Source organism: Neofelis nebulosa, chromosome 7, assembly GCF_028018385.1.
Source record: "Neofelis nebulosa isolate mNeoNeb1 chromosome 7, mNeoNeb1.pri, whole genome shotgun sequence".
NCBI lineage: Eukaryota > Metazoa > Chordata > Mammalia > Carnivora > Felidae > Neofelis > Neofelis nebulosa.
In genome coordinates this window covers 19,586,474-19,599,141 of record NC_080788.1, presented here as the reverse complement: position 1 = coordinate 19,599,141, position 12,668 = coordinate 19,586,474, and the positions used below count along the sequence as shown (strand labels likewise).

General features: G+C 48.2%; 1 protein-coding gene across 2 annotated transcripts in view; it reads right to left on the bottom strand.

Moving 5' to 3' along the window:
- Window positions 1-9,308, bottom strand: part of LRRK1 (leucine rich repeat kinase 1) — a 134,275-nt gene extending 124,967 nt beyond the window's left edge. Inside the window, exons 1-2 of one of the 2 annotated variants that reach the window (XM_058736776.1) lie at window positions 9,158-9,308; window positions 3,603-3,818 (exon numbers count right to left, since the gene is read on the bottom strand). In XM_058736776.1, the coding sequence (XP_058592759.1) occupies window positions 3,603-3,699 (97 nt within the window). In that variant the 5' untranslated portion in view covers window positions 3,700-3,818; window positions 9,158-9,308. The remainder of the gene's footprint in view (window positions 1-3,602; window positions 3,819-9,157) is intronic. The other variant, XM_058736774.1, reaches the window with a different exon arrangement.
- Window positions 9,309-12,668: the final 3,360 nt, after the last annotated feature.

The following is a 12,668-nucleotide window of genomic DNA, read 5'->3' as shown; positions in this document are numbered from 1 at the left end:
GCCTCTCAGTGCACATGAACATTTTCTGGTTATCTGTCTTATCTCAGGCCTGGAGGCAGGGCTGGATCCATGTCTGTTCAGAGTCCACTGGCCCAGGTCCCCAGGATCTGTAAGAATCAGTGGGGATCTGTGGACACCTCAGAAAGTATCATCTCAGCCTTGCACTTGGCGGGTAGACCAGAACATTAGCAGGACCTGGGAGCCTATTAGAAACACAGGCTCTGGGGGCCCCCAGACCTACCCAGTGGGCATCCACAGGTCACCAAGATCGCCCGGGGACTCAAGTATATACTACAATTTGGGAAGTGCTGCTCTATGGACCCAACCCATTTAGACCCATTGATTCTCAGTCCCAGCTGCACATTAGAATCATGGAGAGGGGGTGGAACACTTCTTTTAAATGCTTATATCTAGGGGCTTCCTGGCCAATGGTAGTTTAGACATCCCAGTGTTTCTGAGGGCGAGGGTAGAGAGCCACTCATTTAGGTCATCAACTCTTGACCAGGAAGGGGACTAGGCAGATCCCCTCTAGGGTTTTTTCAGATGCCACAGTCACCCACCCAGTAAACCCCAATGTCCCTTGCAAAGAGGAGAGATAGGTAGAATAATGGAGCTGGAAAGTAGAGGTGCTACCCAAACAGCGGGTATCATGTTCTGCCACAGGTCACCTTTCTAACAAGCAGCCAAAAAGAGAGAGAGAAAAAAGACATACGTCGTTAAGAGAGAAATAACTTTTCAAAGGATGCAAGTCGAACGTTCTGGGAACATTTAGTGCTGGGCAATGTCAAGAAACAAATTCTTTTCCCATTTCATAATCTGATTTATGCACAAAGAAATCTTCCAGGAACATCACCCTAGTTAGCTTTTGGGCATTTTCAATGAAGAAAAACACTCGAGTAACTGGACAATATCTGCTGAGCCAGGTGCACTGTTGGATCGCTAACTTGATGAAGGGTACAAACACCCTGGCCCTCTCAAACCCAACATATGGGCCCTCTCATATCCTACGATGGCCTAGATTTTAAGGGCGAGAAATTCTAGAGTTAAGACACGGTTCAAACAGCAGTTCTGCCACTTATAAATTGTTGATCTTCACCACGTATCTACACATCTCTTTACTCTCAAGTTCCTCAGCTATAAAATGGGGGTAAATATCCATTTTATAGGTCATTGTGAGAATTCAACAACCTAAAACACTGAATCTAGTGCCTGGTATGTACTAGGGACTTAACAAATATTTATTGTTAACAACAGTATCTCTGCCTATCAGGTAAAGGGTTAGCATCCAAAATCTATAAAGAACTTACCAAACTCAACATCCAAAAAACAAATAATCCAGTGAAGAAATGGGCAAAAGACATGAATAGACACTTTTCCAAAGACATCCAGATGGCTAACAGACACATGAAAAAATGCTCAACATCACCCATCTTCAGGGAAATACAAATCAAAACCACAATGAGATAGCACCTCACACCTGTCACAATGGCTAAAATTAACAACTCAGGCAACAACAGATGTTGGCAAAGATGTGGAGAAAAAGGAACTCTTTTGCATTGCTGGTGGGATTGCAAACTGGTGCAGCCACTCTGGAAAACAGTATGGAGGTCCCCCAAGAAATTAAAAGTAGAATTACCCTATGACCCAGCAATTGCACTACTAGGTATTTATCCAAGGGATACAGAAATGCTGATTCTAAGGGGCACATGCACCCCATTGTTCATAGCAGCACTATTGACAATAGCCTAAGTATGGAAAGAGCCCAAATGTCCATCGATGGATGAATGGATAAAGAAGATGTGGTATATACATACAATGGAATATGACTCAGCAATAAAAAAGAATGAAATCTTGCCATTTGCCACAACGTGGATGGAACTAGAGTGTCTTATGCTAAGCGAAATAAGTCAGAGAAAGACAAATATCATATGACTTCACTCATATGTGGAATTTAAGATACAAAACAGATGAACAAAAGGGAAGGAAAGCAAAAATAATATAAAAACAGAAGGGGCACCAACCATAAGAGATTCTTAAATACACAGAACAAACTGAGAGTTGCTGGTGGGGTACTGGGTGGGGGATGGGCTAAATGGGTGATGGGCATTAAGGAGGACACTTGCTGGGATGAGCACTGGGTGTTATATGTAAGTGTTCAGGGTTCTACTCCTGAAACCATTATTATACTATATATTCACTAACTTGGATTTAAATTTTAAAAAATACTGATTAGGAAATGAAAAAAAAATAAAATTAAAAAAAAAAGAATAAAAAAAAACCCTCAGCAGTGTCACTGCCATCCTCTTAACTTGTGTTAATAGTGTTAAAAGTGGTAAAACACATAGGGACGCCTGGGTGGCTCAGTCAGTTGAGTGTCCAACTCTTGATTTCAGCTCAGGTCAGGATCTCACGGTTCGTGGGATAGAGCCCTGTGTCAGGCTCTGTGCTGACAGTGTGATGCCAGCTTGGGACTCTCTGTCTCCCTCTCTCTCTGCCCTTTCGCCACTCACATTCTCTTTCTCTCTCTAAAAATAAATAAATAAGTAAGTAAGTAAGTAAGTAAATAAAACATTAAAAATTTTTCAAAAGTGGTGTAACTAACTCAACTAACTCTAGTGGAAATCTGGCCATACGTATAAAGAGGCTTAAAAGTGTTCAAACCTAATAATCTCCCTACAAATCTACTTTATGGAAATAGTCTTAAGACTAAGTGTAAAAACAGGAGGGGATGTTTTTGGTAAGATTTAGCAACTAGAAGCAACCTATATATCCCCACACACCCCACAGGAGAGTGAGGACTAGGTCAATCATGTTACACAGTGTTCCCACATAAGATGTTTCACCAGATCATACGAGCTAGGTGACTGGTGAACTTAGGAGGAAAAAAGTAGGATAGTAAACTATACACTATAAAATTAAAACAAAATCCCTGAAGCCCAGACGGAAGCAGACTAGAAGAGAACATCTCAAGACAGTAGCAGTGCTTGTGTTTAGGGCAGTGGCACTTTGGGCAATATTTTTTTTTTCCTACTTCTCTCTTTTTTATTTATTTTTTTTTTTATTAAATTTTTTTTTTTTTTCAACGTGTTTTTTTTTTTTTTTTTTTTTTTTTTTTTTATTTATTTTTGGGACAGAGAGAGACAGAGCATGAACGGGTGAGGGGCAGAGAGAGAGGGAGACACAGAATCGGAAACAGGCTCCAGGCTCCGAGCCATCAGCCCAGAGCCTGACGCGGGGCTCGAACCCACGGACCGCGAGATCGTGACCTGGCTGAAGTCGGACGCTCAACCGACTGCGCCATCCAGGCGCCCCAACTTCTCTCTTTTTTAATAAATATGCATCATTTTTATCATGAAACCAAATCCCCATCAAAAAAACCTTTAACCAACATGAAGTAATGCCCTGATTCTTAGGATCCTTGACTCCATAGTAAATTTTGGCTCACAGCCCCCTAATGTTTAGAATTTAAGTGAGAATCCCACGATAAGTTTTATAATGAGACTTTCACTTTAACCCGCGGGTTGAACACCCCTGGTTCTAGACTCCCCACAGGACAGGAACTGCAGGTTGTGCCCAGCATGTGAGACTGGCCCTGCTCTTACCATTATGGGTCTCCATGGCACGTTCTGGACACACAGCTGAGCCCTCTGGACCCACACACCAGTACATGCTGGGCGGTCGCCGAGACATGCCAGCCATCAACTCTCGGTGGCTATTCTCCAAGTCAGTTTTGGCCAGGGTCACCGCCGCCACCGCTGCCCGGAGGGTGGACTGAGGCACAGACAAGCCGTCATGGCTGAGCAGAAAGCAGTCTCGTTCTGGTGGTGAAAAACATTATAAAATCAGAAAGCTTTTCTTAATTGTCAAGTTCCTTCTTGTACCCTTGCACACATTTACTATTTATTTTATTTTTTTAATGTTTTTTTCTTAAATGTTTATTTCTGAGAGAGAGACAGAGACAGAGCATGAGCGGGGGAGGGGCAGAGAGAGGAGGAGACCCAGAATCCAAAGCAGGCTCCAGGCTCTGAGAAGTCAGCACAGAGCCTGATGCGGGGCTTGAACTCACGAACCATGAAATCATGACCTGAGCCAAAGTCAGACGCTTAACCAACTGAGCCACCCAGGCGCCCCAATACATTTACTATTTATACATCGCACAGGTATTTCTCTTCTTGCAACATTCTTGACATTCTGTCTGTCTAGCCATGCCCAGTCAGGTGGGGGCAGTGAAAGGATGAGCTGCTCCCACCCCAACTTGCACCCCGCTGATCACGTCTACTTAAAAACAGTCCTAAGAAACCCCAACAATGACAGACACCTACTGGTAAGGGCTCAGCCATTGTTTAGTCAACACATAACCCCTGTCAATTGCACAGCGACATCGATATGACTACATGAGGCTTCTGTTTTCAGGGGCTCACACTCCAGCTGGGGTGGGGCAGACTCACTTTAAACTGGTCACAATATAAGGTTTTCCCTCTGCCCAGGACCAGCTCTTCCAGAAGCCCAGAGGCAAGCATGTAATCCCAAAGAGGCAACCAGGCAACAGTCCTGAAGTGAGGGTTCCAGAAGGCATTGGTACTGGTTATGAAGACAAGTCAGTGTGCACCCTGGGGGATAACAGAAAGGAGCCCCACATTTTGCCTGCCTTGATACATCTGGCAATGTCTGTAGGCATTTTTGGTCGTCACAACTCAGGGCCTGGGTGCTACAGACATCTAGTGGGTAGAGGTCAGGGATATCACTGAACTTCCTATAATGTACAGGGCACCACCCACAACAGAGAATTATCTGGCCCCAAACTAGCACAACTATGGTAAATGCTGAAGCAGAGTGCGGTTCTCTCATGCTGGGCTCCCACTGAACTTGGGGGGGGGGGTGCCCCCAACACAGGTGACATCCATTGCCTTGAGGGAAAGACCCAGGTCCAGCTCAGGCCTGGCATGGGATATATTGCACAGTGGGGAGGGGATTAGTATATGAAATGTGTGTGTTTCTATTAGTGTTGGTGTAGAGTCTATACTATCATGACAAGTCCTCTGGGGCAAGACTTGCCAAGCTCCCCCTTCCGCTGCCTTTAGGAGTACAGCCCCCCTGAGCCAGGTGCCCGATTTCCAGGCTCTAGATGAGGCAGCCCCAGTGCTCTTCCAGCCTTATTTGGTAGCTTGCTCAGTGCCCATACTGTTCAGGGCACCTTCTAGAACCTGCTCAGAACCTTCTAGAACCATTACATAAGTAATTAGCAACTATTCTCTGAGACAGATACCTCTGAAATGGAGACTGATAAAGTGTAGTAAAAAAAAAAAAAAAATCAAGGTCATATAAATCATACCCAAGACAATATGGAAAGGAAAAAAGCACAGTTTGGATGTCAAAGGCTTGGACTGTCTCCGTCACAGATCAGCAGTGTAACCTCAAGCCAAAACTTATGTGTGTCTCAGTTTTCCCATCTGTTAAAAATAGACATGCAGCCTCTCACCCAGGGAACCTCTTGGGGTGGCTATGTGACTTCAAGTAAGGTAAATTTTCTGGAATCACTTTCTACAACAGGGCCAGAGTTGTGGTTCTTACCTACAATACCAGCGGGAGGCCTGGGAGACCAGCAAGGTCTCCCTGCTGCTCTCTGATTAACAAGCTCAGAACATCAAGGCTGGAGGGCAGAGCACTGGGGCTGTCTCATCTTAGAGTCTGGAAATCGGGCACCTGGCCCAGGTGGGTTGTACTCCTACAGGCAGGGGAAGTGGGAGCTTGGAAAGCCTGCCCCAGAGGACTCGTCCATGATGCACCCCCACCTTTCTGAACTAAAGAGTGAAAGGTCTGAGGAAGCCATACATAGGAAAGCCTGTGTCTGAAGTTTGGGAGCCTAAAAATTCCAAGGAGAAATGATCAATCTGGACAAAATTTAGGAGACCATCAAAGCACTGTAGATTGCAAAACCTGATTAGGAAAATCAAATTGAGACAGGAAAATCAACTTGAAGACGAAAATAATCTCTGTCTTAAATTAAAGGCTCCAGGGGCGCCTGGGTGGTTCACTTGGTTAAGCATACGACTTTGGCTCAGGTCACGGTTCGTGAGTTCGAGCCCTGCATCAGGCTCTGTGCTGACAGCTCAGACCCTGGAGCCTGCTTCAGATTCTGTGTCTCCATCCCTCTCTGCCTCTCCCCCCACTCATGCTTTGTCTCTCTCTCTCCCTCTAAAAAAATAAACATTAAAAAAACTAAATAAATAAAAAGGCTCCAAATCCTACAGTAACATTCAGAAACCAAGAGGCACAGTTCCTATCTGCTTTCAAACACCTCTTAAAATCAGCTACCACATACACCTAACAACACCTCAAAATCCAAATGCTAGTAGATGTTCCTTCTGAAAACAGAAGTGTCTTACCATAGAATGCTTTTAAGTGATAAAAAAAAAAATCGTTAAAATATTTTAGGCCAACCCTTGCCCAGCACATTTTGTTCCCCTTTTCATTTTCAGTTTCCTTTTGAAAAATCACTTTACCAATGAAGGATTTTTTACCACTGGAGTAGTTTTTCAATTGCAATTTGTATGTTGGCTTAGACTCTAAGGTAGAAGTTTTAAAATGAGGTAACTCAGTTTTTGCTCAATTTTTGCCCTCAAACGGATCTTTGCTTCTTCCTGCTCCTTTTGGGTTTAGATCAATGCAACAAATCATGGTTGTAAGTTACAGGTCTATCTTGCCATCATGGTGTATATACATTCTTAAGAGGGTTTCGAGAGGATTTTTTTTTGTAATAATTATTTTAATAATCTTTAAAACCTCACCAATTTTCATTTGCCAGTTCTTTATACCTGCATTAATGAATAAACCTGAATACTTAACGAAAAAAGAAAAAAAGGAACTTGACCTTCATTGTACAGATGTTTTCATTGGGCCCTTTCCATGGAGTGAACTGCCATGTAATTCATGAAACTTACAGCTGGTCAGGAAGGGACAGTTACAAAGTTTCAGACACAGGATAAATAGAGAGAAACATAGGAGGACCTGCACCTCCTCACCTGTCTTTTCAGGAGGCTTGGAAAGGATTGCCAGTACGGGGAAGACGCTTGCAAATAAAGCATGTGAGTAATTCTCATATTATCCAGTAATTTCTTTGAATGAGAAGCCTGGTAGGGATGGTTGGCCCATGGTCCTTGACATCCTTTTGGCACTGCTAGTCTCCCTGACTAGTTACTGGCTTGCTACAAAATGTGTTTAATGGATTTGTGAGCATCAAAATATCATGGAGCTGCAGACCAGAGAAATGTGTGGTCTCCATCTCAGATGAGCACCCAAGGGGTTTGGGAACAGAAGCCCTTCAGGAGTCTGAAACCACAAACGGGTTAAGGCTGTCCATTCACCATTCGATCACTATACCATGTGTCCTGGGCACCTCTTAGTTCTAGGAGTGAAGACCCAGCAGTGAGCAATACTGGTCTGTGTCCCTGGAGCTCCAGAAGAGACTGCCAGGTAATTAAAGGAGAAATGAAATACATGAAGAAGGAACACAACACCAGGGGAGGCTCCAGAAGGACAGCGAGAGAGGGTTGTTGAGAAAGAGGCTGAGCTTAACATGCTGGCCATGTGAAGACTCCAGGGGCAGCACTGCAGAGGCCACATGCTGGAGAGTGAGCTGGGCCAGGGTGGCTGGTGGAGGGCAGGGGTGGCTTGGGCAATGGCCAGGTGGTTGATGATGGCAGAGGCCGGATCAACTGAGGGGAAGGAGGTGTCCTAGATTTCACTCCAATCACAAGGAGAGAAGCCATGGCAGGGTTCTAAGCAGAGGACTGATTCACATTAAATCACATTCTGGGAGTAAATCACATTCTGATTCACTTATTAAAAAAAAAAAAGAAAATCACTCTGGCTGTCAAATAAAGAATTGGAGAGGGGAGGATTGCAATCATACCGGAGAGAGATGCTGATACCTTCGGGCTAGGGTCGAGACTGTGGGAAGGAAGGGTTGAGCCCAGACACCTAGGTAAACCCAACAGAACTTGCTAACACTGAATTCAAGGGATGGAGGTACAGGCTGGGGGCGAATTCCCTGCAACTGAGCAACTGAGTTGACTAGGGAGCTATTTCCTGAGATGTGGAAGCTTGGGGGAGGGGAAGTCTGGCTGACTCCAAAACCTCCTTTAGGGACAAATCAGGTGTGAGGTTTGTATGTTTTTAACTTAATTCCTTTATTCTTCAGGGACATAAGCAAAGGTAATTAAAGTCAAATCACAAAAGGCATTTTAATGTTAATGTTTTCCAAAATCGTGCTAGTCCACTTGTCCCTTTAATGTCTGGGTACTTTGTTACAATCGCTGGATGACCTCCAAACTCTAAAAAGAGCATATTCTTTGAGAGCCTTGCTGAACACTTCACTACAGGCGCCTGTTTCTCTACCTCTCTGACTCCTGCGGATCTGTTTGGGGAGAAAATTTCCTGGCCTCCAACTGTGCAGGGCCAGGTGGAGCCAGCCACAGGTCCCCAAACTCTCCCTCACCATCTTCCTCTGGCCTCAGCCTTCCTAGGCTCCGCTCCTTGCCCCGTCCCGGTCCTCACTCCGTCTCCGAACCCCTGCCAGGAAAGGTGGCCCTCAGAGACCGCCACAGAGATGGCGGGTTTTATCCGGACCTGGGCAGAGCCGCGCGTCCCGTGGACTCTTCGGGGGGTGCAGGCGCGCTGGGCCGCCCCCTTCAGCAGAACCTACCCCCCCCCCCCCCCCACCACTCCACGATCGGCCAGAACCTGGGCACACGCATTCACACTCGCCCGCACACAAGAGAGCTCACACTCCGCCCGTGCCGGGCTGAAGGAAGAGGTTCTCTCCAAAGGCGGAGGAAACCTGTGGACGCCCTGGTGTAGCCTCCGACTTTTGTTTCTTGCCCCGGCTCCACCGGCCCCGTCCCGCGCGGGGTTTCGGGGTTGCACCCCCGCCCCTCCGGGACCGCGCACCCTCCCCCACCCCGCGGGCCAGGGAGGCCGGGGGGCTGCCAGACGGAGATCGCCCGCGCCCGCACCCTCGGGGGCCCCCGGGCAAGGGCCACCTGGGCGGAGCACGAGGCCGCCCGGAGCGCGGGCCTGGGCTGCGGAGTCAGGCTCCCCGCGACCCGCCGCGGGAGGCAGCGAGGCCCCCCCACGGGGCGCGGACCCGGGCACTTACCTGCGGCGGCGGCGGCGGCGGCGGGGCACGGCCCCGGGCGCCTGGGACAAGGGGCTGGGCCCGCGGGCCGGGAGGGGCGGACTCCAGCGGGCCGGGGCCTGGCCGTCCCCCTGCCCTCCGCCCCCCTGCGCCTCCGGCCGCGCGCGCCGGGGCCGGGCAGGGCCCAGACGCACTTCCTCAATCCTGCGGCCCGCGGGCGGGCGGGTGAGCGGGCGGCGCGAAGAGCGCGCGCGGTGAAGGTCGGCCGCTGCTGCTTCTGCCCACGAGGGGCGCCAGGGGTCCCTACGGTGGCCTGCCTCAGTTTCCCTAGCCGAAAGCCGGAGGTGCCAAGATTCGCCGCTCCTACCCTGGAGGCCGCAAGGCCCGCGAGCCCTTCTTGTAGCGCGAGGTCTCCTCCAGGTTTGGGTCCCCTGCTCTCTCGTCTCGGGGCAGGCTCAGCGACAAGATTGGTGGGTTCTCAGCTCAACCCAGCTTTCCCTCTGCTCTGCTCGGGGAGCTAAATATGCCAATTAACCTCAGACTTGCAGCTGTTAGGCGTAGACTCGCAGTAAATATTTAAAAGGCCGGGAATATTCACTTATGTACAACTATAGGGCGGTATGGAAATACATATTTTTAAAGCTTTCGTATTAGGCAAACTGTACCCCTTCCATCACATGAATGTACCAATTTAATTATGGATGTGTGTATGAGGATGTCACTATTTGGTGAATCATTTTTAATTGGGTGGGGCGTTTTGGCGGGGGAGATAAAACATGGAATGTTGGCAATTTCTTAGGTTTCAACCTAATGTTAAGTATGTTCATCACACCCCTGCGGCCATTATACCAACGCAGATCGCAAAGACATACGTCCATGCTGCGGGCAGGCATCAGATTTGGCTCCACGTGCCCACCCCAGCAAGAGAAGCCTGCTTGGAATAAAGTAAATGGTTTGCAGCCCAGCAGGACCCGCACCCTAGACTCATGTAATGTTATGACTGGAACATTCCCAGGATTTAGCGTAAGACAGACAAATCGCCATCACCCTCACTGCCATTTCACAAACGCCAGGCAGCCGCAGGGTCCCCCGCACGACCCCCGCACGAACTCGAGGACGCTCTCAGTAGTGGCCCCTTGGCAAGGGCACAATCGGGCAGCTTTGCTCTGCTCCCAGGAGGCCTCGCCTCCAGCTCTCCTGCCACGGAACGCCCTTGCAAAAGGGTGGGTGCAGTTTTGCAATCCTGTCCTCAATACTTCGGTCCCAATTCCAACACTCAAAAGGCAGCAGTGTGATTGCTACCGAAAAGTCCCTAATAATTTGCAGGGCGTGGCGTCGCCTTCCTGAGTGAGCGCGGCAATCGCGGTGCGGCGGCTCCGAGGAGCACGGCCCCGCCATCTAGCGGCGCCAGGAGGAAGAGCACGCCCAGTACCCGGGGCGGACTCGGGCTCCTGTGGCCAGTGTGGCAGGGGGCAACTGAACTTCCCTTTTTTACATGAGTTTGGGAATAGGCTAGGGAATGTCTACAAAGTAGGGAACAGCCGAGTGGACTTCTTTGAGCTGATTGCATCCCAGCATTTAACTCTATTCGTTAGGCATGCATTTGTCATGGGTTTGCATGGGAAGGTTATTACAGGTCAGTTAGGATTTATTCTTGCTTTCTTGACCCGCGCTGACTGCTCGTCCTCTAGCTTTTGCTCTGCCTACCCGGTTTCTCAGCATCTCATGTTGGAATGATACTTCCTAAGGTGGAGTCAGGTGGATACTACCTCCCCGACCTAACATTTCTGCCTCCTTAAGGCCTAGTGACTGACTGCTGCCCCCCTCCCCACTCCCACTGTTTTCTGTGGCTGACTGCTACCCCACCACCCCACCCACACTGTCTTCTAGTCATTTCTTCAGCTGGGAACTCACTTTCCTCAGACATTACTTCCTGGACACCTAAAAAAAAAATCCCTTAGGGCATCTGAGTGGCTCAGTCAGTTAAGCAGCCAACTTCAGCTAAGATCATGTTCTCACAGTTCGTGAGCTCCAGCCCCACATCAGGCTCTGTGCTGACAGCTCAGAGCCTGGAGCCTGCTTCGAATTCTGTGTCTCCCTCTCTCTCTGCCTCTCTCCACTTGCATTCTGTCTCTCTCTCTCTCTAAAATAAAATTTTAAAAAATCCCTTATTATCCACCTTCAAGCTCAAGTCGGATATATGCTAGGGGAAAGGACATTAAACATTCTCCATCCAGGGGCACCTGGGTAGCTCGGTCCATTAAGCGTGGGACTTCAGCTCAGGTCATGATCTCACAGTTCGGGAGTTCGAGCCCCACATGAGGCTCTGTGCTGACAGCTCCGAGCCTGGGGCCTGCTTCAGATTGTGTCTCCCTCTCTCTCTGCCCCTCCCCCACTCACACTCTGTCTTTCAAAAATAAATAAACATCAAAAAAATTATTTATCCACTATCAGGAAAATCTAGGAAATTCCAAAGTGTCTGCTTTTAGAGAATGTGCCCACCTCTGGTGGCCCCCTCCCACCACAAACACACAAGTGCAGGCATGTACATCCACACACATGGCGGCCAGTCTGTGTCCCCAGAATGGTTCCCATCAGAGAGCAAACCAAATGAAGGAAAAGTCCATTTTTCTAGAATTTTCTGCTGACATTTAGCTTGAGAAATGGAAAGTCTCTAAAGAAATTCATACATACATTAAGTGTATACATTAAGAGAGATCTCGGGGCGCCTGGGTGGCTCAGTTGGTTGAGCGTGCAACTTCAGCTCAAGTCATGATCTCACAGTCTGTGAGTTCGAGCCCTGCGTCAGGCTCTGTGCTGACAGCTCAGAGCCTGGAACCTGCTTCAGATTCTGTATCTCCCTCTCTCTCTCTCTGACCCTCCCCTGTTCATGCTCTGTCTCTCTCTGTCTCAAAAATAAATACACATTAAAAAAAAATTTTTTTTTTTAAATAAAGAGATCTGATCCAAGCCTCCCTTAAGTTTTCTCTTAAAAGGTGGCACCCTGCCACCTCATGGCCAAAGTGAACAAAGGATGCTCTTGGCCCAACCTGTGTCAGCTCAAGACTTGGTGATTGAAGCTTCTTGGTTCAAAGCCTTAGAAACTTAAGGTGGGTGAGACCCAAACACTTAGATCCTCGCGACGAAAATGCAAACCTGTGCACACAGAAGTGGGATGCAGTATTTTCCCTAAATTCTGTTTCCCCTCAATTCCTGTGCTGTCCTTCCCACCCTTTTCCACAATCACACCCTCACCGAAACAGACTCGGGCAGCTTAGGTGACAGCTTCAACTTCACCAACTAAGACGCACAGCCTCTGAAGCCAAGCTTGCTGCCTGCCTCCACCCACAAACCCACGCAAGCGGGTTTCCCACACAGGCTAAATGCGTGGCCTGATGGATTCAGCAAATGGAATTTTCATCTTCAACTACTGATACTGCTTTACTCCAAGCCATTTTGTACTGAAGGTCTGAGAAAGAGAGAGGCCACCCGTAGAATTAAAATGAGTTTGGTCCTTAAAGGAAAAAACAAG